The sequence below is a fragment of the Hippocampus zosterae genome, chromosome 6 (assembly GCF_025434085.1).
Source record: "Hippocampus zosterae strain Florida chromosome 6, ASM2543408v3, whole genome shotgun sequence".
Lineage (NCBI taxonomy): Eukaryota > Metazoa > Chordata > Actinopteri > Syngnathiformes > Syngnathidae > Hippocampus > Hippocampus zosterae.
The window spans coordinates 10,719,095-10,741,718 of record NC_067456.1 but is presented as its reverse complement, the minus strand read 5'-3'; the positions used below and the strand labels follow the sequence as shown (position 1 = coordinate 10,741,718).

Genomic DNA, 22,624 nt, shown 5'->3' with positions numbered 1-22,624 from the left:
GTCTCTACCCCCTATTTAGTTCCGGACGCACCAATGATTGACCTGTCCAAGAGCAGAGTCTATAATGAGGCCACCATCTTCTGGAGGCTGTCCGACGACCACCAACCCACAGACCAGCACCTGCTGGAGTACCGCAGGTGGGCTTGCATGATTACTGAACGCATTGACGTCATCAGAATCAGAATCAGAATCAGAATCATCTTTATTGGCCAAGTATGTAGAACACACAAGGAATTTGTCTCCGATTCTGATTCTGGTCATCGGCATTAAAGCACATCGTAGAGCCAAACATTCGCTGTTCTCAGATTGGGTGGGCCGAGGCGGTCCCCGACCCAAGAGGATGTCAAGGATGGCATCTGGCAAGCGATGGAGTGCATCCACGCTCCCTGCACCACCGTTTCCGGCCTGGATGCCGACAGCTTGTACGCCTTCAGGGTGCGCACCTGCAGGAACTCCGTGTTCAGCCCTTACAGCCCTGAGGTCACATTCCATACACCTCCTGCACCCGGTAACAAACATCATATGCATTAATGCTCTTCTTATTATGGTGGTGGCAAAAGTATACACACTGTACTTAAGTATGGACACTCGGGGGGGGAATACTCAAAGTACTGATTCAAATTATTTTTACTTTGTGACTTCTCACCACTGATTAAAGGGCCTGTCATAGAGATGATGGCCGTGTTGTTTAGACTTTCTTCTGGCGACTGTTGCAGGTTATTAATTCATATCCCCAAATATAATTATGCACAGGATTAAAATGGCTATTATGACTTGCCTGCCTCTTATGGCCAAAGCAATGACTGAAATCACGGATAATCCCCCTTTTTGTGCTCAGAGACAGATGAAAAGATGACAGATGCTTTGCTGTTTAGGTTTTCAATTCTGAGGGACACAATAGAGGCAATGAAGCACAATGATGTTTTGCAGATCACCATGGTGATTTTTTTTTTGTCTTTCACATGACTCAAACCAGAGTGTGTGTGGGTGAAGCGTGTAGGAGGGGCCATTTAAAGAAACACGCGGTCGGTAGCTAGCGTCAGATGCTAATGTGGCAGTCGACGTCTTCAATCGGTGCTTCTTCTTTTGAAACGGAGGAACTCAAATGCAAGTCCCAGACAATCCTGATTAGAGTCCTCGATTCACAAAAGTTGTTCAATATCAACTCTGGCTGATAGTCCTTTCAAGTCAACGCCAATTGGTACGTTCGGTCACTTCGCTGGGACTTTGATTTGGACACGTGTTGTGATTGGCGCATCCGCATTCCTGAGCTCTGTGGATTGTGGAAGAATTCACTGAGCATCAGTAATGAGGAGGAATTTCAAGCCAGGGCGAAGCCCGGGGAACACGCAAAGACCATGTGGCTATCATTCGTCTCTTTCGCACAAAGGTGAGACAGAATTTATCCAACTGGGCCTTTTACATACAACCTGAAAAAGGTGGGGCTTCTGATATTACCTTTCAAGGCCACAACTTGCTGGATGGACTTGACATACCTTTTCCGCTCAACAATGTGGAAACCTAGGATTTTTCAGGAAATTTAAAAATGGCTTGTGAGGTGGACACACTTCCTGGACGACTTCTTCGACCCGTTATGTGTCCCATGCTGTCTGGCAAATGTTGACTTTTAGAGACTATGTGGCGGGGGGGGGAAGCGACCTCAGAAGGTGGAAAATTGCCAGATTTTTCTTTCTATCATGCTCTGTTACCACAAGATGGAGCTAAAACCCCTGGCGAATAGTAAAGTAGTAATGGTGTCAAGGAGATATGTCGCAGTGATTCATCCTGACTTTTGAGACAAATTGTTGTCTGTCTGGAGGAGCTAAGCTTAATCTGTGTTATTAGTGGAAATTAGAGAGAGTCTTCACCACGTGTGACCCCCCCCACCCCCCCATCTCTCATTCGCGGTGGGATGCAGGCCCTACTCCCTTTATGCTGTTGTCAAGCAGATGTCAACTTGAAATCATGTCATTATAAATTTAGCTCCGCTCTTATGTGGAGGCAGACGTTTGAATTATTCTGCCCCATTTGTGATGAGGACTTCCCAGCCACATAAATGAGCGCGTCCTCCCTGGAGTAGGCCACACATTGCCCTTCCACGCAATGGTTGAGTGAACTGGGTGCATTTATGCTGTGATGTCATCATATTGGCCTACTAACTATTTATAGAAGGTAATTAATTCCATCCAAATGAGGAGTAAGTATACTGTAGAGGTAAACGGTGATGACATTTCTTGATGGAATACGGTAGTAAGGCAGCTGAGTGGTTCTTTTGTGTTACAGCACCCTCATGTGTCCACTTTTAACACTTAGAGTGTGGATGTCCTGCATTGGAGATGATTTAAAAAGTCTGTTATTTTGGTTTTAACGGGGTGCGGATGACACCTGAATGATGACAAAATCCCTCCTGACTCAATCCATATTTGTCCTTCCTGTCCTGCGGGCTCTCTCCGCTCACAGCATTCGACTTCCTGTTCAACGACAAGTGCGGCTTCAGCACGGAGCGCCTGGTGCTCAGCAAGCGGCGGGACGCGGTGGAAAGCATTGCTGGCATGGCCTTCCTGCTCGCCGCGGATCGTGTGCAGGCGGGCAGTTACGTCAGCCTAGACTACATCATCGGCGACACGGGCATCTCTCAGGGAAGGTACGCCACAACACAGATAGTAGTAATTGTGTAGTACGGTAGATGTGAGGACATCTGCCCTATTTGCTCAAATATATATTTAATCGGATGAAAGTATTGCACCGGAAAATTAAAAGGTGTCATTTTGAGATCTGGCTACGAGTTGGGGCAGAGTCCACTGTTTCGGGAGATGTCATGCATGCAATGTGTAACCCTAAAAGGCTTGGCAAGCCATGAAACGTTTACTATTCTTCCAAATGTTTCACGTTTTGCAGACACTACTGGGCCTTCAAGGTCGAGCCGCACTCGTATATGGTCAAGGTGGGCGTGGCCTCGGACACAAAGCTGCTGGAGTGGTTTCACAACCCGAGAGACACAAGCAGCCCGAGGTACGTTCCAACCATGCTGCATATTACAACGTTTGCAACGCAACACAATTTTACCAGTGAAGCTCCGAGCTAAGCCTGTGATGTAAGAAGCAGTATTAAATTGTAAAGAGCTTATATTCTCAGACAGACGCCCTTTCTTGCTGCTCGTATAATCGCTCGGGGATTTTATAATAATTGTAACCCACAGCTGTAACTTTTTCTTTTTACTGGGAACAAGCTAGCTCCAACTTTTCAAACTATTTCCAAAGAACAATATTTTCAAGATTAAGATAAGAAACTGAGATACAGTCCCCTTCCAAAAGCTTTGGCAGGGCAAAGTCAATTCCTTTGTTTTTTGTGGAACACTGAAGATATTTGGGTTTCAGATCAAACTATGAAAATGAGACAAAAGTTCAGAAGTGCAGTTTTTATTTCATGGGGTTTATATCGAAATGTGTGAAACAACACAGGACGGAAGACCTTAGGTTCGGAAGTCCCCCACTTTTCAAGTGAGCAAGAGTATTGGAACAGATATTACTAAAGTAACTTGAAGGGAACAACATTCATAATCCTTGGAGTGACTGCATCACGCCTGCGCCCCAATGATCTCACCAAACTGTTGCATTCTTCATTTGAAATATTTTTTCCAGACCTTTACTGCAGCCTCTTTCAGTTCTTGAAGAAAATGCATGCTCTATTGGGTTAGGGTCTGGTGATTGACCTGACCGGTCAAAGACCTTTTGTTCCTGATGAAGTCTTTTCATGTCATTATCTTGTTTTATGATGAAGCTTCTCCTGATTAGTTTAGAGTGATTTTTCTGTAAATTGCATGACAAAAAGGTTTTGTGGACTTCAGAATTCTTTCTGTTGCCAATGAGTCACATCATCATCAAAGACTAGTAAGCCTGTTCCAGAAGAAGCCATGAAATTGCACCCACCATGCTTCGCAGATAAGCTTATTCATCTTTTGATTTGAAACCCAAATGTCTTCAGTATACAGCAAACACGAAGGAATTGACCTTGCTGTTCCGATACTTTTGGACTTGACAGTATTTACCTCCTTAATGTTTTAAAAGTAAAACGGAATGAATGTCATCCATGAATTGGAATTGTTGTTAATTGAAAAAAATAAAACGATGGTGAACCTTGTTAACCAAAACAGCAGCACCATTACAAAGTGCCAAACCGCACTTTCTCCCCCAGGTTCGACCACGACAGCGGCCACGACAGCGGCAGCGAAGATGCGTGCTATGACCTCTCGCAACCCTTCACCCTCCTCACTGTGGGCATGGGCAAGCTCTTCATCCCCAAGACGTCGCCGTCGTCTTCAAGCGCCGCAACCGCCTCGGGTGACCCGGCCAACCGGGCGCTACCTATGCCGCAGCGTCTGGGCGTGTGCCTCGATCACGACGCCGGCCGCGTGTATTTCTACGACGCCGACAATATGCGCTGTCTCTACGAGAGGCAAGTGGACTGCTCGGGGATCATGTACCCGGCGTTTGGCCTCATGGGCGGCGGCAAGGTCCAGCTGGAGGAGTTTGTCACTGCCAAGAGGCTCACCTTCTGAGGGTGACTGGCCCCGCTTAGCGCTCTATTTGCACCTTTTTAGCGTAGCGAGTTTACTTTTAGCATGACGTGAGGGTTTCTTTGATGGCCCTCAGGCTCATTGGGGAGGATTCAAGGTCTTTGGTCCAAATTGTAAAACTTGAGCTGGGATGTGATGCTCAACAGCAATACGACATTTTTTTTTGATCAAATACGGCAAGCTGGCTTCAATCAGGGTATTTGGTCCTAATTGTGAAACCTGGACTGATCAACACAAATATGACATACTTGGAGCAGGTTTGATTCGTCAAGAGTCCTTCTGGCCCCGTTGAGGTGGAGTAGTACCCGTGCTTGTATGGTGTAATGATGACACTTTAGAAAGGCTTCATAAACTAGAGTCCTCCAGGGCTGTTGAGTTGGTTTCTGTCAGGTCTTCGGTCCGAACGGTGAAACACTATTTACAACTAGGTTATGGTCAACACAAATATGACACTTGAGCACGAATTACTTATGCACCTGGGTACTCCAAACCTGTTGAGGCAGATTTGACTGGCTTCTTTGGTATAAATTGTGAAACCTGCGCTAGTGTGGTTGCTATCATGCAATATAGATTTAGAGCAGGTTCCCCACCAAGCTTAAGACAAGGCCCATTTGATTATATTGGATCCAATAAGGTCTTTGATCTGAATTGTGGAAGCTGAGCTGCTGTTCTGGACAATACAAATTCTTACTCTTACACAGCCGTCCCTCAGGCGTGTTGAGGCATCTTAGATTGATCCAAGCTGTAAAACCGAAGCGCTACGATGTTACTATCAACACAAAGGTGACAGTTAAGAATCACTGAGTGCGCTTTATTAACTAGAGCTTTATTATCTAGAGCTTTATTATCTCGCGCTTTCTCCCGGCCAGTTGAGGCAGATTTGAACAGGGTTTGGTCCAAACTAAAAAACGAGTTGCTATTTTACTAGCACAAATATGACACTTTGGTATGCCATTCGCTCAGCAGGGTTCATTTTTGTTTTGTTTTTAGTTTTCTTCAGTTCAACTATCAACCATCAAACTGTGAAACCCGAAACACACATATGACAGCTTCGCGTGTGTGACCAACAGGTTAATTTTGACGAGAGTCCGATACTCGTTGACGTGGCTCTCGGTCGGTATAATTTCTGATCAACACTAAGACTGTTGTTGGTGGCGTCTGCGTATTAGGCAATGACAAGAAATATCGTACCAAAGTTGGGTTTTTAATTAATGTTGAAGTTAGCTGCTAATTTAGTCAGCAGCCATTTTAAATCTTTTGTATTTAACATGAAAATGCTTAACTCGTCTTGTTCCAGAGTAGGGTTTCCCATAGTTGGGCTCGTGATTGAATTTTATCTGGGTCGCCGGTTGTCTGTTGTGTTTTTAATGGTTAATTTATGTACAGTATGTTTATTAAAGGGGAGCCCTGCTCCTGACGTGTAATTGTTGATCACGTGATTGGTGGTGGTGTGTAGCAGTTGAATCTTTTTCTTTGTGGACCTGATGGGAGAAAGCCTTCGTAGCGAATCTTTTAGCGTTAGCGCCACGGTGCCTTTCGGTTCATTTTGGTTTGCTCAAAAATCACTTGACGTAGTTGCACAATTGTTTTGGAACACTATCTGTATCACTTTGCACTCGGGTTCATTTGATAATGGTTGTCAATTTGTTTTGACCACTGAAAACACGTTTTTTTTTTCTTACAACACTGTTAATCACTAAAGTCATTTCGCATCTGGACATCACTCACTTATGTATCAGAATGTCAACACGACACACAAGCAGCCTGAATATCTGGTGCTACCAAGCAGCCTTTTAAAACACACCATTGACTTCCTTCAATGTTATAATCACAGTTTACTCTCACTATGAAAACGATAGTTTACCTTGGGGAAATTAAGTGTTGGGGGGGAGCATCATGGACACTTTCATGGTTAGTTTTTATTTCAGGAGGGTGTTAGGGTACCACTGGTGCTTTGCCTAAAAATATGACCTACCTCCTTGCTGTCAAGACTGGATTTTTTTTTAAATTTAATTTAAACATTTGCAGATCCACGATTTAGTTTACCGGTAAGTCACTTTTCAGTGTTCGTCTTCGAAATGCCTTCTCTTTTGACATCAGATATAGACTGTGTTTATACATAAACTGTACACTGGAAACGTCCACGTGCATATCACTCAAGAGTCGGGTTGTTTTCTGTGCAAGTGTGTTGTAATGTACGTTCTGACTGCTGTAAATTCACCCTCTTTATTTTAACAATACTGGCAACTTGCGGCCCCGTTTTTTTCTCCAACATGTATTCAAGTATCTATTCTTGATTAATTACAAATAAATGTTATTAAGCTTATTCCATTTGAACTCGTAGAAATGGTGCAAACATTTTTTGTTTTTTGTTTTTATTCCACAAAGGGTTTAAACTTGATTCCTTGAATCCCCGCTAGGGTGGGTATGGGTTGGGGATGGGAGAGAGGGGGGGGAACTTCTATGCATTTAAAGACTGACAGGGCAGCTTTCACTGGTGGAATGTAACCAACAGCTGAATGTCCTTGTTTTCCCCATTTTGTTTTTGAGTATAAAATCGTCAAGAATTTGAAACAAAAATCACAGGCAAGCTAATACAAAGCAAAGCTAGCATGCTGCATGGCTCAGTGGTGTAGAGTGGCCGTTTTCCCCAAACTTGAGGGTGGTGTTTCCGATCCCTGGCCATTGCGACCATGTCAAAGTGTCCTTGAGCAAGATACTGAACCCCCAGTTGCTCCTGATGCTGCGTCATCAGTAGGTGAATGAGGTAACAGTGTAAAGCGCTTTGTGTACCCGAGGTAGAAAAGCGCTACATTGTATAAATGACAGCCCATTTACCTTTACATGTCAGTTACACATGTATGCTAACCTAGTGCAATCATATTTAAATCGAGAAATGGCTAGCTTTGCTTAGACTGACACTAAAGTGCACTGTTAGTAATTAAGGTTGCGAATTAAATATGTCAAATACAATTACTTTTATACACGTTTTCCTCAAGTTGCGGGAGGTGGTGGGTACATGTATGACGTAAATGTAAGTAGAATTATTCTTGGCTGGACTCTTGTGTATGTGTGAGGACGTCATTAAACTTTTGTTGTTTTTTTTAAATGGTCTCTGTCCTTCTTCACATAACAAAAACACACACACACACAAAATCCGATACCATTAGTTTCAAAAGTAAAACGACTTATCCACTCTGTAATTAGCAGGAATAGGAAGTTGTTTGCAGTGTGACATCTGTTGCTGGAGTTTTATAGACATTAACTTTGACTTTATCAATGTTGATATCCACTTAATAAAATAAGTTTGTATGGCATACGTAACTTGACATTTAAGCTCCCAGAGCTTTGTGTGTGTAATGAATTCCCAGGAAGTTTCTGTTATGTTGGTGATGACACTTCTTTTTTCGCTATCAGTGGTACAGTTTTGGTGGCATCACAGAAATGAATAAAACCAAAGAAAAAGCAAAACCCACGACACAGCTGCAACACATTACAATGTCAGTACAGATTTTTTTCATGCATTAACACATTTTATATTGTTAATATGTGAAAATTGTATTAATAAATGACAAAACAGAAAAAAATCACTTTTTAAATAATTCTACAATAACATTTTATTTTTATATTGTATGAAAGCATCATACATTTAAATACATTGCTTTTATTTATGTATGTATTGAAAAAATAATTAATTCTTGAAAAAAAATTTTTTTAGAAGACACATTGGTATTTTTTAATTCAGTCTTTTCCCTGTTGCTTATTCACCCATGTGGTTTATGTTTTTGTCTCAATACTGTATCAATAAATGTGTTCTAAAAATTTATTTTTTTTAAATTGAAGTATTGAAAAATGACGTTTGATGCTATGTGGCGGACCCCTAGAGTATTATTTGTATAGTGGAAAGAGTATGTAACCTTAATCTTAATTTTAATATGTGTAACCTTAATTAAGATTGTAAAATTTTACTTGCAATTATAATTACTATCTGTGTATTCTACATTTCATTATAACGATAAAAATTACATTTTACATTGATGATGTCCTTCGGTGAGGCTTCTCACCTGTCAATCATATTCTACCTGCACGAGGCTAATGGTGAAGCTTAAGGGTAGAGGCGGGGCCTAACCGTGACGTCACGGAACTGTCACCTCAACGCGGAAGGCGCAGGAGGAAAAGAAATGATCCGCTCCACGTCAGTGAAGTGGAACAACGACGTTATCGTGGGCTGATAGCTCCGCACCACCACCAGCACCCTACCAACGTCCCCTGGTTCACGTCGCCGCTTGGAGGCTCCACACAGCCCCTATGAGCCGAGCCGGAGCGGCGCTGGGAATCCATTGAAAGGTACCCACAGCTAGCGGCCGGCTAGCTAGAATGACAGCCTTACCGGTCTGTGTTATTTCCCCTGAACACCTGTGACATGGTATTTCAGCGATCATGACGTATTATCACCCGTGTCCGTAACGTGTGTCTTCGTCGACGCGTAGCTGCACTCGGGAAGGTCGCTCTGAGCATGTCTTCTGTCATGATTGAAGCACTCAGCGTTGTGATTTGCTCTTGGTTTAATGAAGTAGCGGCCCGTGTCAAGGTGCAAAGGCAGCCTCCAGGGGCTTGTTGAGGCGGACAGGTGTGCAGGCAGGCGGGATGAGGGTGACGCTTGTGTCCGCTCACGGGGCCTCGTCATCGGTGTCATATTTAGTTTAGTCAACCCTCGTTTTTCGCGAGCGAGAGGCTAAACGTGCTGTGAATAGGAAAAACAATCGTGAATAGTGCACGCCCACATCCCTTTCAAAAATATTGAGAATTTCCTCCATAGACCTCAGCAGTCTTGCAATGTAACGAGAGTACAAATACTTAGCTATCCTACTTAAGTAGAATATTTAGGGATTTGGACCTAATTTACATTTCTGACAGCTTTCACTTTTACGCTAGACTACACAGATCTGATTGGCTGGATCAGATCAGACTTTTTTTTTTGCAATTTATGTACATTTGTTTTTGCCGTCTCCGCTCAGTTATCTCGACACTATTGACCATTTGAAGAGACATGTTGTTACAATTGTAGTTAATTATATATACATTTTTTTGTGCATTTGCATATCCAGCAAAGCTCTATATAAGGTGTATTTATAATTACTGTTATTCATATAGAAGGAACTGTCAGGAATGTTGGAACTTTCCCGCTTTTACCACACACATGGTTTTCACACCAACCTTTTTTTTAACGGCTTTAATAGTTGCATTTAATGCCCCATTGCCAGCCAAATATTCCCATACATGCACAAACTCTTCCGGGCTTCGTGCTCAAAAATAGTGTGTTTTCACACATACGTCAGGTACATACGTAACATTGAGATGTGAGTGTCATCCAAACATTTTTCTGTGACAATAAAATATGACTCATTCCGACTTCAATCCGAAAATTCCGATTGGGCTTTCATTTCGTTTCGTTGATCAATTCACGACTCAATTTGAGTCACCACCGATTCACGGCCTGCATCCAAGGGTACTTATCTTGGATGCTGCAAGGCTCAAAGCAAACCTCTTTGGTGCACTTGTAATGTAAATTAGCTGATTTATAACTTCCCTCTGTACCCACAGTTGACTAATCTGTTGCCACAGTTTATGAATCTCTCCCCACAGTTTCGCACATTGATAAGAAATGAAGAAGAACACGCATGGAGAAGAAAAGGTAGCGTGACATCCTGTTGAATGGTTACTGTTTAACTCAGTTTTTAAACGTCTTTTCAGACTTGGTCTAGAATTGACTGGTACTGAATGAGTTAATAGCTCTCTGTGCTAAACTATTCTGTATCCTCTATTTTCACTATGCCACCGCTGCGCACCGCAGTGTACACAGACTTTCACGTTTCTCAGGTTGCCTACATGGGCACTCGGACTTGTGACTGATTCATTGGTTCACTGTGATGTGTTTGGTCATTTCATCGGTCAGGTGTGACGAGATTTTGAGTAAATCTATCGACGGTTTGAAGCTCGTCAGCGAAAATGACAAAATAAACCAAGTCACGTTAAAAGACGCTGCGTTCTAAGCGTGGGAAGAAAGCGGCGGTTTGCAGGTTCTGAAAATATGGTAATTTCGGTAAAACCTGTGAAAGACCACAAGATGACAGTATTTCCCTGCAAACATCTTGTTGTTCCCTCTCTGTTAGGGGTCTTCCAAGTGACTTCAAAGAATAAGCGAGTTTTACTCTGCTGTTGTTTTATTATTATGTCAGTTACAAGCATGAGGAAAGCGTCCTGTCTGCAAAGAGTTACAGTCACAAACCTGTTATGGAAGCTCCAGTCACACCCCATATGCATGCACAGGCACACACACCGAAAATGACATTCATCTATGCTAAATAGGCGCTTATTTGGGAGTCACTGTGTGATTTATTGACCGCGTGTGTGTTTGTGTTTGCGCGTGTGTGAGCCGAAGTGAGGGGAAAAGATTTGAAGCTAATCTGTTTGCATATGGTGTCATTAGGAACATGGCAGGGTGCTCGCATAAGTTCTCCAGCTGTTGATTCAAAACAACACTTTAAACCAAACACACGAATCACAAAATATCTGAATGGACTTTTATTAATATATATATGTTTTTCTTTAGGCAGCGTGGTGAAATTGTGTTTCGCATAAATGCCTCACAGTCAGTAGATCTGGTTGTAATCTAAACATGTATGTTCGGTTCATATTTGGGACTGTTTGTGTGATTGGTTGCCTATGTGTGCTGTGTGTTTGACAAGCGGCCAGTTCAGGGTGTGTTGAGCTTCACACCCTGTTTTCGGGCGGGTGTTATGATTGTGGTTTGAACCAGTTTTCACAACCGAGGCACTTATTTCACATTCAAAAATTTAATGTCACTCCACCAAACATACAAAAACAAAAAAATATTGAAATGGAAAATCAAATTTATTGTCATTCCAGTTCTCTGCAGTGCGACGAAATTCATTTTACACTTTCAACCTAAGAAAAAATGAAAAGACAATTTCTAAGATCAGAAAGGGAAAACAAGGGGTAATTCCCGAATTATGCTCCAGTTGTGGAGGGGGGGGGGGCACAGTGTAATATCTGAAAGAAACTTCTCAGCACATAGCAACATTTAAAAAAAACAAAACAAAAAACAACACAACGCAACGCAATCACATGTTGCAGGATCAAATAACGATCCCGTTTTAAATTACTGACTTATTCATGCATGATATGCTGCTTGCTCGATTCAAGACCAGACCAGAAATTCGCACAAATGAACAAAACTCTAAATCACGTGTGTCAAAATCAAGGCCCGGGGGCCGGATCTGGCCCGCCTCATCATTTTATGTGGCCCGCGAAAACAAATCAAGCATGTCAAGTTCCATGATGTTTGCTAAAGTCAGAACCACAATTTCATATCATCCTATGTAATCCACAATAACAGTTATTATTTTTGACTTCTGATTTTAAAACTAGGTATTCGTCAATTTGTTGTGCGCTGTGTATGTAATATGTGGAGGGGATAAAACAATTATATGGTTTCCCAGAATTCATAATGGCCCTCTAAGGGAAACCGTAACTACGTGGCCCCCGACAAAAATGAGTTTGACACCCCTCCTTTAAATGAATAGAAGTGCATTGGTGCCCTAATATCATTAACAGCATCAATCTGTCACATTTGAAATGTTTCATGTCGAGCTCCTTTCAACTAGTAGTTGTTCACCACTCCGAACCTGCGCTCTCAATCTGTCTGTAATCTGTGTTTAATCAGATCGAGGATGTTTCTTGTCTCAAGGCGCTCGGTCAGAGTGCATTGTCCAGGTCAGCTGTTGGCACTGCACAATCACAATAATACCCTCATATTTTTTGGGACCACCATGTTCACCGCTCTGTGATTGACTGGCAACCAGTTCAGGGTGAAACTTGCCTTGTCCTCCAGAGTCAGTTGGGGTTGGTGCCAGCTCACCCGTGATCCAGAGTGAGTCAAAGCGCTTCAGAAAATAGATTGATAAATGGATGGCAACCGCTGAAATCGATCCAAACCTTTTGGACATTGATACCACTTGACATTTGAATGCCCCGTCAATGTTTGGCATGTGGGCCCCCTGAAAAGGGTTGCTGTGACTGTCAGAAATGACTCGTTTGTCGCTTGATCAAATTTGCTTTTGGAGGAGGTGACGCACTCACCTCAGCACCTCGGCGCAGGGAGTTAAAGTAAGCTTATTACAGCCAGATCTAAAACCAAAACACTTGAGTTGTTCCCTTGCTACTTTGGGTGTCTCCAGCTGATGACGTGCAGCAAATAATGAAAATGTGAGTAATTTGAACTTTTAACGGTGTGATTATAAAAGGTTGCTAAACCCGCCTTTTTGTCTACACGAAGCTTCTTTTGCCCTAATCGCTCAATGTTAACGTGGCATTTAAGTAAGCTGCAAGTTAATGTTTGCTGCAATGTGTTTGTCTGTCCGTTAATGGGATTACTGCCATACCCACATGGCCTCGTCTCGGTGACCATGTGGCATATCTGGGCCAAATCACGTTTTGGAGAAGATCTTTTCAGCGGGAAAAATACAACTTTCTGATTGATTCGCAACATGTTAGGCTGGATTTACACTTTTGCTCTCGTTTCCTCTCTCCCTCTCTCTGTCAAATACCGGATTTTTTATCCACATATCCACATCCACAGAGGCCCGATAAGGATATTAACATTTCCCATTCCTGGCATTTCCTCTACCCCATTTATGCTGCCAAGATTCATATTTGATAAATGCCACTTGAGAGCAAAACATCTGAATTGTGTCACTTGAGGCATGCAATGCACATCAAGATTTCAACGTCCTCATGACTAAAACTCCATGTTTGTAGCTTTGTGGATGTCTTTTGCATCAGATTACGTCAAATTAGAAATATACAGCGGCTTCCGTTTAGTGGGATTTAACAGATGGCGGAAGACTTAAGGTTTGTGGCGGGCAATTTGCATCGGAGTCTGATCTAATGCTCCATTCTGAGCTTCATGTCTGCTATTCCAAGCTGTCTTGAATGTAGCACTAGTCATACGTGAGACCACAACAAATTCATCAAGGCAATGTTTGGGGAGGAAAAACCAAAATCATTTCTTGTCATATTAAGTATATTTGGAGTGACCTGAAAAAAAAAATCGGCCATCTCTGTCCCCATATTGTGCCTCTAATCTATACAGTGAAACTCCTCTACAACGAAATCATGTTTGCAGCAAGCAAATTTTCACAACACGGGGTTTTTAACTGTAGCAAATTTGATCTCAGATGTAAAAACACACAAGCACAAACGCATGTGTACACGCACACACAAATGTATGTGTACTGTATTTTCACAACTATTCGACTCACCGTACGGTTGGGCGCAGTCTCATTAATGGGTGACATTTCTGTATTTTACACATAGACAGACCGCACTGTACCAATGGGCGCAGTTTTACAGTGGTAAAACATACGCCAGCTTAAACATACGGCATGCATGCACGCACGCTAACACGTTAGCTTGAAGCATACGGTAGCATGCCAAGACATACAGATACAAGCTAAAAACACGTTTTTAAAAAAGCAACGAAAGCAGAACTGATTTCGGCTGTATTTTATTTAGCCATCGTACAATGTTCTCACGTTTTTCGATCAATCATCACCCAGAAATCCATCAAAGTCCTCATCCTCTGTATCAGAAGCAGAGGACTGCACATCCCAGTTGTCATTGAACGCATCACATGCTAGTGTGAGTTGCTACGCATTGCCGAGCGGAAAGAAGGAGCAGCAACAGCAAAGTCAATATTTCTCTCGTGTGAAGCTTTCCCACATTTGAAAGTAAAGAACAGAGCGAAACATGGTGGCAGCGCGTGTGTGTGTAGAAAGAATTGAACAATTGTGCAAGTACCGTAATCCATCAAAAACGCCGCGTTCCCTCTCGTTGTTGCGTATTGTGGCGTAACTCGCTGCCTCTCACTCTTTGTAAAGTTGTGTTTGCCATCGATCATCCATTGTTTTCCATGCCGTTCGCAACTTTACTTTGAACGCCCGGTTGATGCCAATGTCCAGCGGTTGGAGTTCTTTAGTCAAGCCTCCGGGAATAACGGCAAGCTCAGAGTTCATTTGCTTGACTTGGTTTTTCACCGCTGCTGTGAGATGGGCATGCATGCCAAAAGCATAACAGATGGCTTGAAGTTTAAAATGAGCTTCGTAGGCGTGTCTCTTTGTCGAATTTATTTTCGGGGGTTATTAGAAACCAAAACCAAAGTTGTTTTGCAACAATGCACATTGCCACACTCTATATAGGTGCTGGTACCTGCTTGCGGCGTCTCTTTAGCATCCACCTACACGCCCACCCTTCACCATTGGCGGACTGCTCCCCAGCTTGCCTGTCCTCTCTCTCTCTCTCTCTCTCTCTCTCTCTCTCTCTCTCTCTCTCTCTCTCTCTGTCTCTCTGTCTCTCTGTCTCTCTGTCTCTCTGTCTCTGTGTGTGTATATATATATATATATACACGCCCACCCTTCCCTGATTGGCCGACTTCTTTCCCGCATGCCTGGCCACAGTCACTTTCGCCTTTTCTCTATATAAACAGCGTGTCGGCTGTCGGTCAGAATGTGGAACTCAGCGCATACAAAGGACGCTCCGCACCATAAGGCGTCCTGTCCATAGTCGTGAAAATACGGTACTCTTTATTTTTATTTCAATACTGCACAAATGTGAACATACACTTATTTGACACTTCATATAGTCGGTGTAGAAAGAAAAGAGGGAAAGAAATTGCAAAATTTACAATCAGCATTCACTTTTACTTCCATCAATTTCCTGGAAAATGTCTTTTATTTTGCTTCCTACGTCTTTCATTTGATCACTTTTACCCTCTCGTCCAGCGTCAGAGCTCTTCTTGTCTTAGCTGCTAGACAGCCAAAGGTCTGTTTTGTAGCCATTTTAGCAATGCAACGCTCTTGCTGCATCTGAAACTAACAAGAACAAATACTTCCTGTACTACTGCAACAACTACTAAATGCACCAGGGTTTTTTTTTCATTGTATTGGGGTGGGGGGGGGGGCAGGAAAGTGTGAATGGTGTTAATGCATTAAGAATTTTTCACACTAGGGGGTATTTTCGCCCATGTAGGTTTCGTTATAGAGGACTGTCACTGTATACAAGAAACTATACTATGCTGAGGAAAAAAAACAATAAGAGAAAGACCGTCTTGACTTACGAGGGGTCAATCATCTGTTGCCCACCCCTTCTTGAATTATATACCTTTTACTCAAAACCAAATGTTAAATGTGAAGCTTCTCTCTCTTCACGTTTGTTGGTTTTTTTGCGTGGTCTGCAGACTACCCCACCACCCTCTCAGCCTATCGATGGGTGAATCCGGCTCGCGTCGCTCCACGCTGGTTTCCCGCCTGCCCATCTTCCGCCGGAGCAACAGCAAGCGGCAGGACTCCTTGCCGTCGTCCCCGTCATCGGGCGGCAACTGCGTGCACACTTCATCTCCCTCCAGCACAAATTCAAGCTCGGGGAGCACCGGCAAAAGGCGCAGCCTCTTCCGCGCCCCTTCCCTTAGCTTCTCGGCAAAGCGAAGCAGCCAGCCTCGTGTCCAGCCCATCAACTTGAACCTCGCGTCGCCCCCTGCGCCAGCGCAGTCCACTGACGCCAACGGGAACAGCCAGCAGCCGAATCCGACGTCACAGTCGGCGGGTTTAAGAGATGCTCACCCAAAGTCGCGACATTCCTTTGGCTTCGGGAGCCACCGGCAGAAGAAAATCACGCGCTCTCAGACGCAGGATTTCGACAAGGCGTCGGCGTCCTCTTCCGCGACGAATCGGAACGTATTCATCAACTGCCTCAGCGGCTCGGCGGTCAACGAGGGCGATGACTCGGGTTTCATCGAAGAATACGGCAACAGTAGCAAGCGCTCGTCGCGACACAAGAAGCACCTGCTGCCCAAGTCCCTCTCAGCCCACCACCACTTCTCTCACCAAAGACCCCAAGGGGACAATCAGGAGTGTGTTGTTACTGCTCCCGTCACACCGGGCGCCGGAGGGCTCACCCCTGGGTCTTGTCCAAGCGACGCCGGCCTGGAGAGCTCCCTCCAGTCTCCCATGGTATCAGAGGACCGTACCACGGCCATCACCCCTTCTGAGTTCATCCCCATCACAGAGGACTCAGTCTCAGAGGCCGAAGCTCTGCCAGCTATCAGTCCTGGACCCGCCCTCGTGTCTGCACTGACCACAGACTCTTTCTCGGCTGAGGGTCCAACTGTCCCGGAGACATTCAGCGGGACCATCTCGTCCTCACAGGTACTGCTTTGAGATCAGTATGGCAGCTTTTGCTCAATTCTTTTGACAATCCATTCATGACGTCAAGCATAATAAAAAAAATATCTTAACCCTGTGAAGTTAGGACGGCCCACCGAGGGGGCCCTCCGTCATTCGTCAAAACTAATCGCTGATGCACGTCGTCAGATGTGTACATGTGTGAACATGTTATCCATCTTTTAACTCATTCACTCCCAAAGACGTTTTTATACGTCTTTTCAGACTTGGTCCAGAATTGGCTGGTAGTGAATGAGTTAAAAGCTGACTTTCTGGGGATTTGAATGGTGCCCAACATTTTACAATTGTCAAATTTGAACTGGAACTTGCAGAGACCTCAAGCTTTGATCCTGTAGTGTTTCAAGCCCTAATCAACATTCTAAATTCATTTTCAAGGTAGATTTTGTGAAACGAAACAAGACGAACATAATATTTGCCTTTTTTCTGTTTTCAAACATCCATAGTTCAGTGACAGGAGCACTTACACAGATTCTGACTGTTTGGAAGACATTCAAAATGATAACGATATTTCAAAAAGAGAGCAAAACTATGCCGCAACTCCAAATGGTTCAAGAACAGCTACAAATTTACTTTGGGTGCACCTTTCTTCAGGCGTTTTTGGCAAAGTTACCCTCAGCCTAAGGGGATTGAGAAATAAATGCAGTGTTGTATCCGTCTCCCCCCCCACCCCCCCCTATAAATTACAAATTCAAATGCCTTATTAATTTGACACACAAACCGAGACTTTGTCAGCTCTCAGACGTTGTGGGCACTGAATGCATTGAAAACGAGCTCAACATGCTCAACTTTCAACTGTCACTTAGATGCATTTGTTTGTCGAGCATATCCCGACTACATATCCCGATATGTTTAAGCTGCAGTATATATGCTTAAAGCCTCTGGTGGTTTGTAGATATCCTACCGGCGATGTAAAGCCCTGCGACCAGAAGGGCTAGCTCTGGCGGGCAGGCTGCCTCGCCCAATCCGTCACCGCCTTGCTTGGTGGTGTGTCGGTGTATGAGGCCACATACCACAGACACCTCAGAGAAAGTTAACCTTTTATTAAATACAGTGACACATGTTATTCGGCCTGTGGCTCACACTACATGACAAACATTTGATTTCCTGATTCCTGCCCGTTATATACCAACAATGATTTACCTTTCAACATATTATGTTAGCCTAAATAGCACAAAATACTAACTGGAAAATTGAAATCATGACACAAAGTTGTTCTTTATACGGTGACATCCTGACAAGATGCTTTTTTTTGGCGGTGCATCCATACATGGCTCACCAACGGCGTGTTCTAGGGGCGGCGATGGGTCGATGATGATGATGATCAACTAAGTGGCAGTTGCGCCGAATGGGAAGGCCGCAGCCACGATTTGAACACCAAACTTCCGAACTGTGACTCAGACGTATTCACCTCTATTCCCACTATGCTGCCTTTCGAGGTTCCACTTTTCAATCAAATTTTCAGCCTATAAAAGCGCAAAAGGGAATGTTTGAAAAGGGTAGCTTGGACCCGAGGTGCCCTTGGAGTGCGAAGAACAAAAAAAAAGGGGGAAGGAGGAATATTTACGGTGAAATGTGTGAAATCTGGTCCAAGCCCCCAGCATGTGAAGTATTTATTTATTTATTTTTTTATTAAAAGAACATAAAAAGTCTGCACTTCACATCTCACACCCGTGTGCCATAATTCAAGAGTTTTATTTTATGTTCTTCTGAGAACAATGAAGGGAAAACAACCTCAAGTGACAATATTAAACTTAAAGTTCAATGTCATCTTCTCAGGTTTTCTTCTCTCCGGCTCCATCTGGCATTGAGAAACCATTACTCGCCGACTCCAGCACAGCCAACAACACTGACTACGAGACAGCCGTTTCCCTCTCAGAACCGGAAACCGCCGTACTCTGCCCGTCCCCGCAGCAACTATCGCCGGATAAGAGGAAGGAGCATGAAAAAGCGCAAGATGGGGCCGGAACAGGGACGCCGGGACGGGAATCGGTGAATGCAGACACCACCAGCGAGAGTGAGGGCGGAGCGCCGAGAAGTGATGGCTGCCGCTCGTACCCGGAACAGACGGAGAGGAGGGCAAGGCACACTCTATCGGTTCACGAAAGAGGAAGCTTTTGTGGCTGTCGTGACCCCAGGTCCTGTCACCAAAGGAAGCCGCACACAGGTAGGAAGCAAAATAGCCTTTTCAACTGTGCAATATAACATTTTCTAGCGGTGTGTCCTGATGCAATATTTTTCACTTTCCATACCAATATGGCGGCGTACTATACTGTCCGATACTAATATCGATCTGAGACGATAACAGAAGAAATTATTATTATTGTTATTATTATTTTTTCCCCCGTTTTTTTTAGTATGAAATGTCAGAAGATACTCGATCAAGTGAAACAATTCAAACAAAGTCAGCAACAGTAGGTATGGGAAAATATGACCCCTTTATTAAACTTTTGGGTTGCATAAATTTAACCTCAAACATGAGCAGCACTTGAATAAATGCAAAAATAAATTCAAAATTATCCTAATGAAGTCAATAAAACCACACTCAGCTCTTTGAATTGCAAAATAACAATTCAAGTTTCCTTCAGTACTTTTAGAAGCTTTTTTTTAATTTTAACATTCACGCTACTGGATAGAAGAGCACAAGCGCAGTCTGTAATGGGCTGCTTGTATACGAGTGCGAATGTGGGAGGAGATTCTAGATACTGACTGACATAATCCGATACTGTGTTTTTGGCCCAAACATTTTCCTACCTTTCTTAAACATAAATTGCATCAGGACAAAACACCCTTTCTCAGCTTCTTATAAACTGCCTGAAAAAAACAAATATTTTTCTCATTTTCTGTATGAATGTAATGGAGATGAACAACATTGATATGGCAAGGTCCGGCCTTCAAGGTAGCACGAGAAGCCCATTTTACACTGCCTGGAAAAGAGACCAATTTTACACTTTCTAAGGTCGCATCAAAAGACACTCTCTATTAAATGCAGTCATTTCCCATCTGTTTTTCTTTTTTAATAGAAAATAAGTCTTTCATATAAAAGCCAATGACATGGAATGGAGGGACAAAGTCGACGCAGCAAGTTTCGGCAGTCTGAGGGGGTAACAGAAGCCCCATTTATGCCGTTGTAAAACTCAGATCCTTAAAACTATGAGGTAGCTGCGATAACCCCCAAGAACACAGCGGTGCCCTGAAGAAATCCACCCGGCAAAAAGTAATCTGAATAATTCTGTTGAATTTATTCCATTGCTCTAGTGCAGTGGTTCTGAACCTGGGCTTGGTGAATCAATTTCTCAAGGGTTCGATTGAGCCTCTGCCAAAGAGGTTAAGACACACCTGACTCAACATGTCAATTAGTTATGACACGCCTGTTTGGCCATCACTGGTGATTTGTTCATTAATGAACTTCCACTTCCACTAATTATGTTTTCTTTTTCAGTTTTTAACAAATGTGTTTTTTTTATGTCTTAAATTGGTAAAAATAAATAAATAAAATCATATTTTTATTTTTCACTAATGAGGGGGTTCTTCGGTAAATGTGCATATGAACTGGTTGGTTTCGGTAACTGGAACACATTTAAGAACCACTGCTCTAGTGTAATGTAAAAACAGTCTCGGCCTCTTTGCCTTTTAAAATTCTAAAGGCTTTTTCAGTATGAGGGCACACACACAATTACGCCCACTCACTTTTTAACTCGTGAAAATAAAAAGTCTGCTTGCCACACACACACACACTTTGTAAACGCTGTTGATTATGCAAATTTTTGCTGCGGGAGGCCTCTGTCTACCCCCTCGAAAGCATTTCTTTTCACATTCCTGTTTGTAATTGTGGCTGTCTTTTGTTCACTATAACCATACAACCCTCTGCCACATTACTGGGACTCTCTTCCTTTTAGTTTCAATACAAAAGGAAAAAAAACAAAAACAAAAACAAAAAACCCCAGACTACATTTAATGTAAATGTTTAATGCTGTTCTGTCCCTTCACACAGCCTCGTTGTGCAGCAGTGTCAGCCCCTACCATGAGGTGATGCGCTTGGAGAGGCGCTTGCGTTCCTCCTCGGAAGGGGCCGGCGGTCCTCGTATCCACGGCAACCACCGGGACACCCCCAGCGTGGAAGGATGCGGCCTGCTGAAACACAGGAACAACTCGTCATCATCCAAACTGGGAAGTTTGGTAAGTGTGTATGTTTGCTCTTAAGACACAGTGGTACCTTGGTGGTAATGAGAAGAGAATTTCCCATTGTGATCAATTATATTTGGAATCATTTGTTCCGGAGGATAAACTGGTGCCGTTGTAAAACCTTCATTAACTGTTTTAGAGACTTTTGTTTATGCAAAAGTTTCAAAACAATAAAACACTCTTGAAACACCCTCTTAAATTTAATGACGATTGAGTGAACGATTAAATGACGCGGGCCCCCGTGAACATTAACCGTCTCAAGTATAGAATGAAACCGACTCTAATGTCACTTTAAACAAAACACCGCACTGATGGCACTGTACCTTTTCATTACCACTGACAAGCGTATGGCAGCGATACCCAGTTGATGGGTAGTGCGAAAAGCTCAGAGGCACCAATCGCAGATCAAAATCACAATCCTTTATTCACAAAAAGTGGAAGTGGGAATAAAAACAGGAAGTAGAAACCTCATCAAAATAAAACCTAGCTCTAAACGGAACAAACACCAACTACGGCTGGACCAAAGGCAAGTCCATGACAGCAGGAGGCAGAGCTATATGATTGAACAGGAAACCAAGTGTCTTATTTACTGGAGCAGAGTATTGGGGGGAGAATTAGCCTATGAAGGCTGTTGTAGCATTTTCAGTTTAAAACTATGCTGTGTGTATGTGGCAATCTGTCCCCATTACAGAAAACAAATAATGTCGACAGCTTCATTGAGCGATCCAATCAGTAGCTAACGCTAATCTGTGTATCCAACAGAACCCAATGCAGCTTTGCTTACCATTTGAATTTTGACACCACAGAATGGGCGTCGCACCTGTTGTGGATGTGGGTTTTTTTAGGTCTGCCACACACTGAGCAATGCAGCCAAACCAGACTGGATGGAAATGCACATAAGATTTCACACATGCAAGATATACTGTACATTTCCGAGTTTTTAGCGAAAAAGCCCCAAGCCGTACAAGTACAGTATATGCAATAAACATTTCTTATATTTTACAGCAATACACAACAACATTTATGATTTCATCCTGGCATGTGAATAAAATACAACACAATAGCAAAGCTTGCAGTCTGTGTCATCTGGGTACACTCAACGGGGGCGAGGCTACCTCTGAAAATATCCACACTTTTTTTTGTTTTGTTTTTCTTTCTCGCCCACATCCTCTATCGAAACCCACTTCTTCCTTGACTCTCATGCTATCCTTATATTGTTCAATAGAAGTGATACAGTTCAATATACTGTATTTAGTCCATACAGATTTGTGGTTTAACATCTTATCGCAAGCAGGGAACAAATAGCTCAATTATTGGCGTCATTATTTTCTTGCGGAGGTTCATTACAAGTCGGTTTTGGCCATGCCATTCTCTGTGAGGTGGGATTTAGTGACAGTGCCTATGCATCGTCGTGGTTCAGACACTGTAGTCCAATGGCTTCTCCCTGGCCGTCGTTTGAAAGTCACTCTGGATCTTCACCCATCCTTGCTGATCATGTTATGGGTGGAGAAACTTTGTGTGAGTGTTCAGTGTCACATTCGATGAC

General features: G+C 43.2%; 2 protein-coding genes across 7 annotated transcripts in view; both read left to right on the top strand.

Annotated features, from left to right (window-relative positions):
• Positions 1 to 7,685, top strand: part of trim36 (tripartite motif containing 36) — a 29,415-nt gene extending 21,730 nt beyond the window's left edge. For all 5 annotated transcript variants that reach the window (XM_052068617.1, XM_052068616.1, XM_052068614.1 and 2 more), the window contains 5 exons: positions 20 to 137; positions 306 to 508; positions 2,461 to 2,644; positions 2,899 to 3,012; positions 4,195 to 7,685. In XM_052068617.1, the coding sequence (XP_051924577.1) occupies positions 20 to 137; positions 306 to 508; positions 2,461 to 2,644; positions 2,899 to 3,012; positions 4,195 to 4,558 (983 nt within the window). In that variant the 3' untranslated portion in view covers positions 4,559 to 7,685. The remainder of the gene's footprint in view (positions 1 to 19; positions 138 to 305; positions 509 to 2,460; positions 2,645 to 2,898; positions 3,013 to 4,194) is intronic.
• Positions 7,686 to 8,710: 1,025 nt separating this feature from the next.
• The window catches only part of ccser1 (coiled-coil serine-rich protein 1), a 100,835-nt gene continuing 86,921 nt past the window's right edge, over positions 8,711 to 22,624 (top strand). Inside the window, exons 1-4 of one of the 2 annotated variants that reach the window (XM_052068612.1) lie at positions 8,711 to 8,923; positions 15,894 to 16,860; positions 18,673 to 19,060; positions 20,888 to 21,072. In XM_052068612.1, the coding sequence (XP_051924572.1) occupies positions 15,922 to 16,860; positions 18,673 to 19,060; positions 20,888 to 21,072 (1,512 nt within the window). In that variant the 5' untranslated portion in view covers positions 8,711 to 8,923; positions 15,894 to 15,921. Of the gene's footprint in view, positions 8,924 to 12,501; positions 12,866 to 15,893; positions 16,861 to 18,672; positions 19,061 to 20,887; positions 21,073 to 22,624 lie in introns of those variants that run through there. The other variant, XM_052068611.1, reaches the window with a different exon arrangement.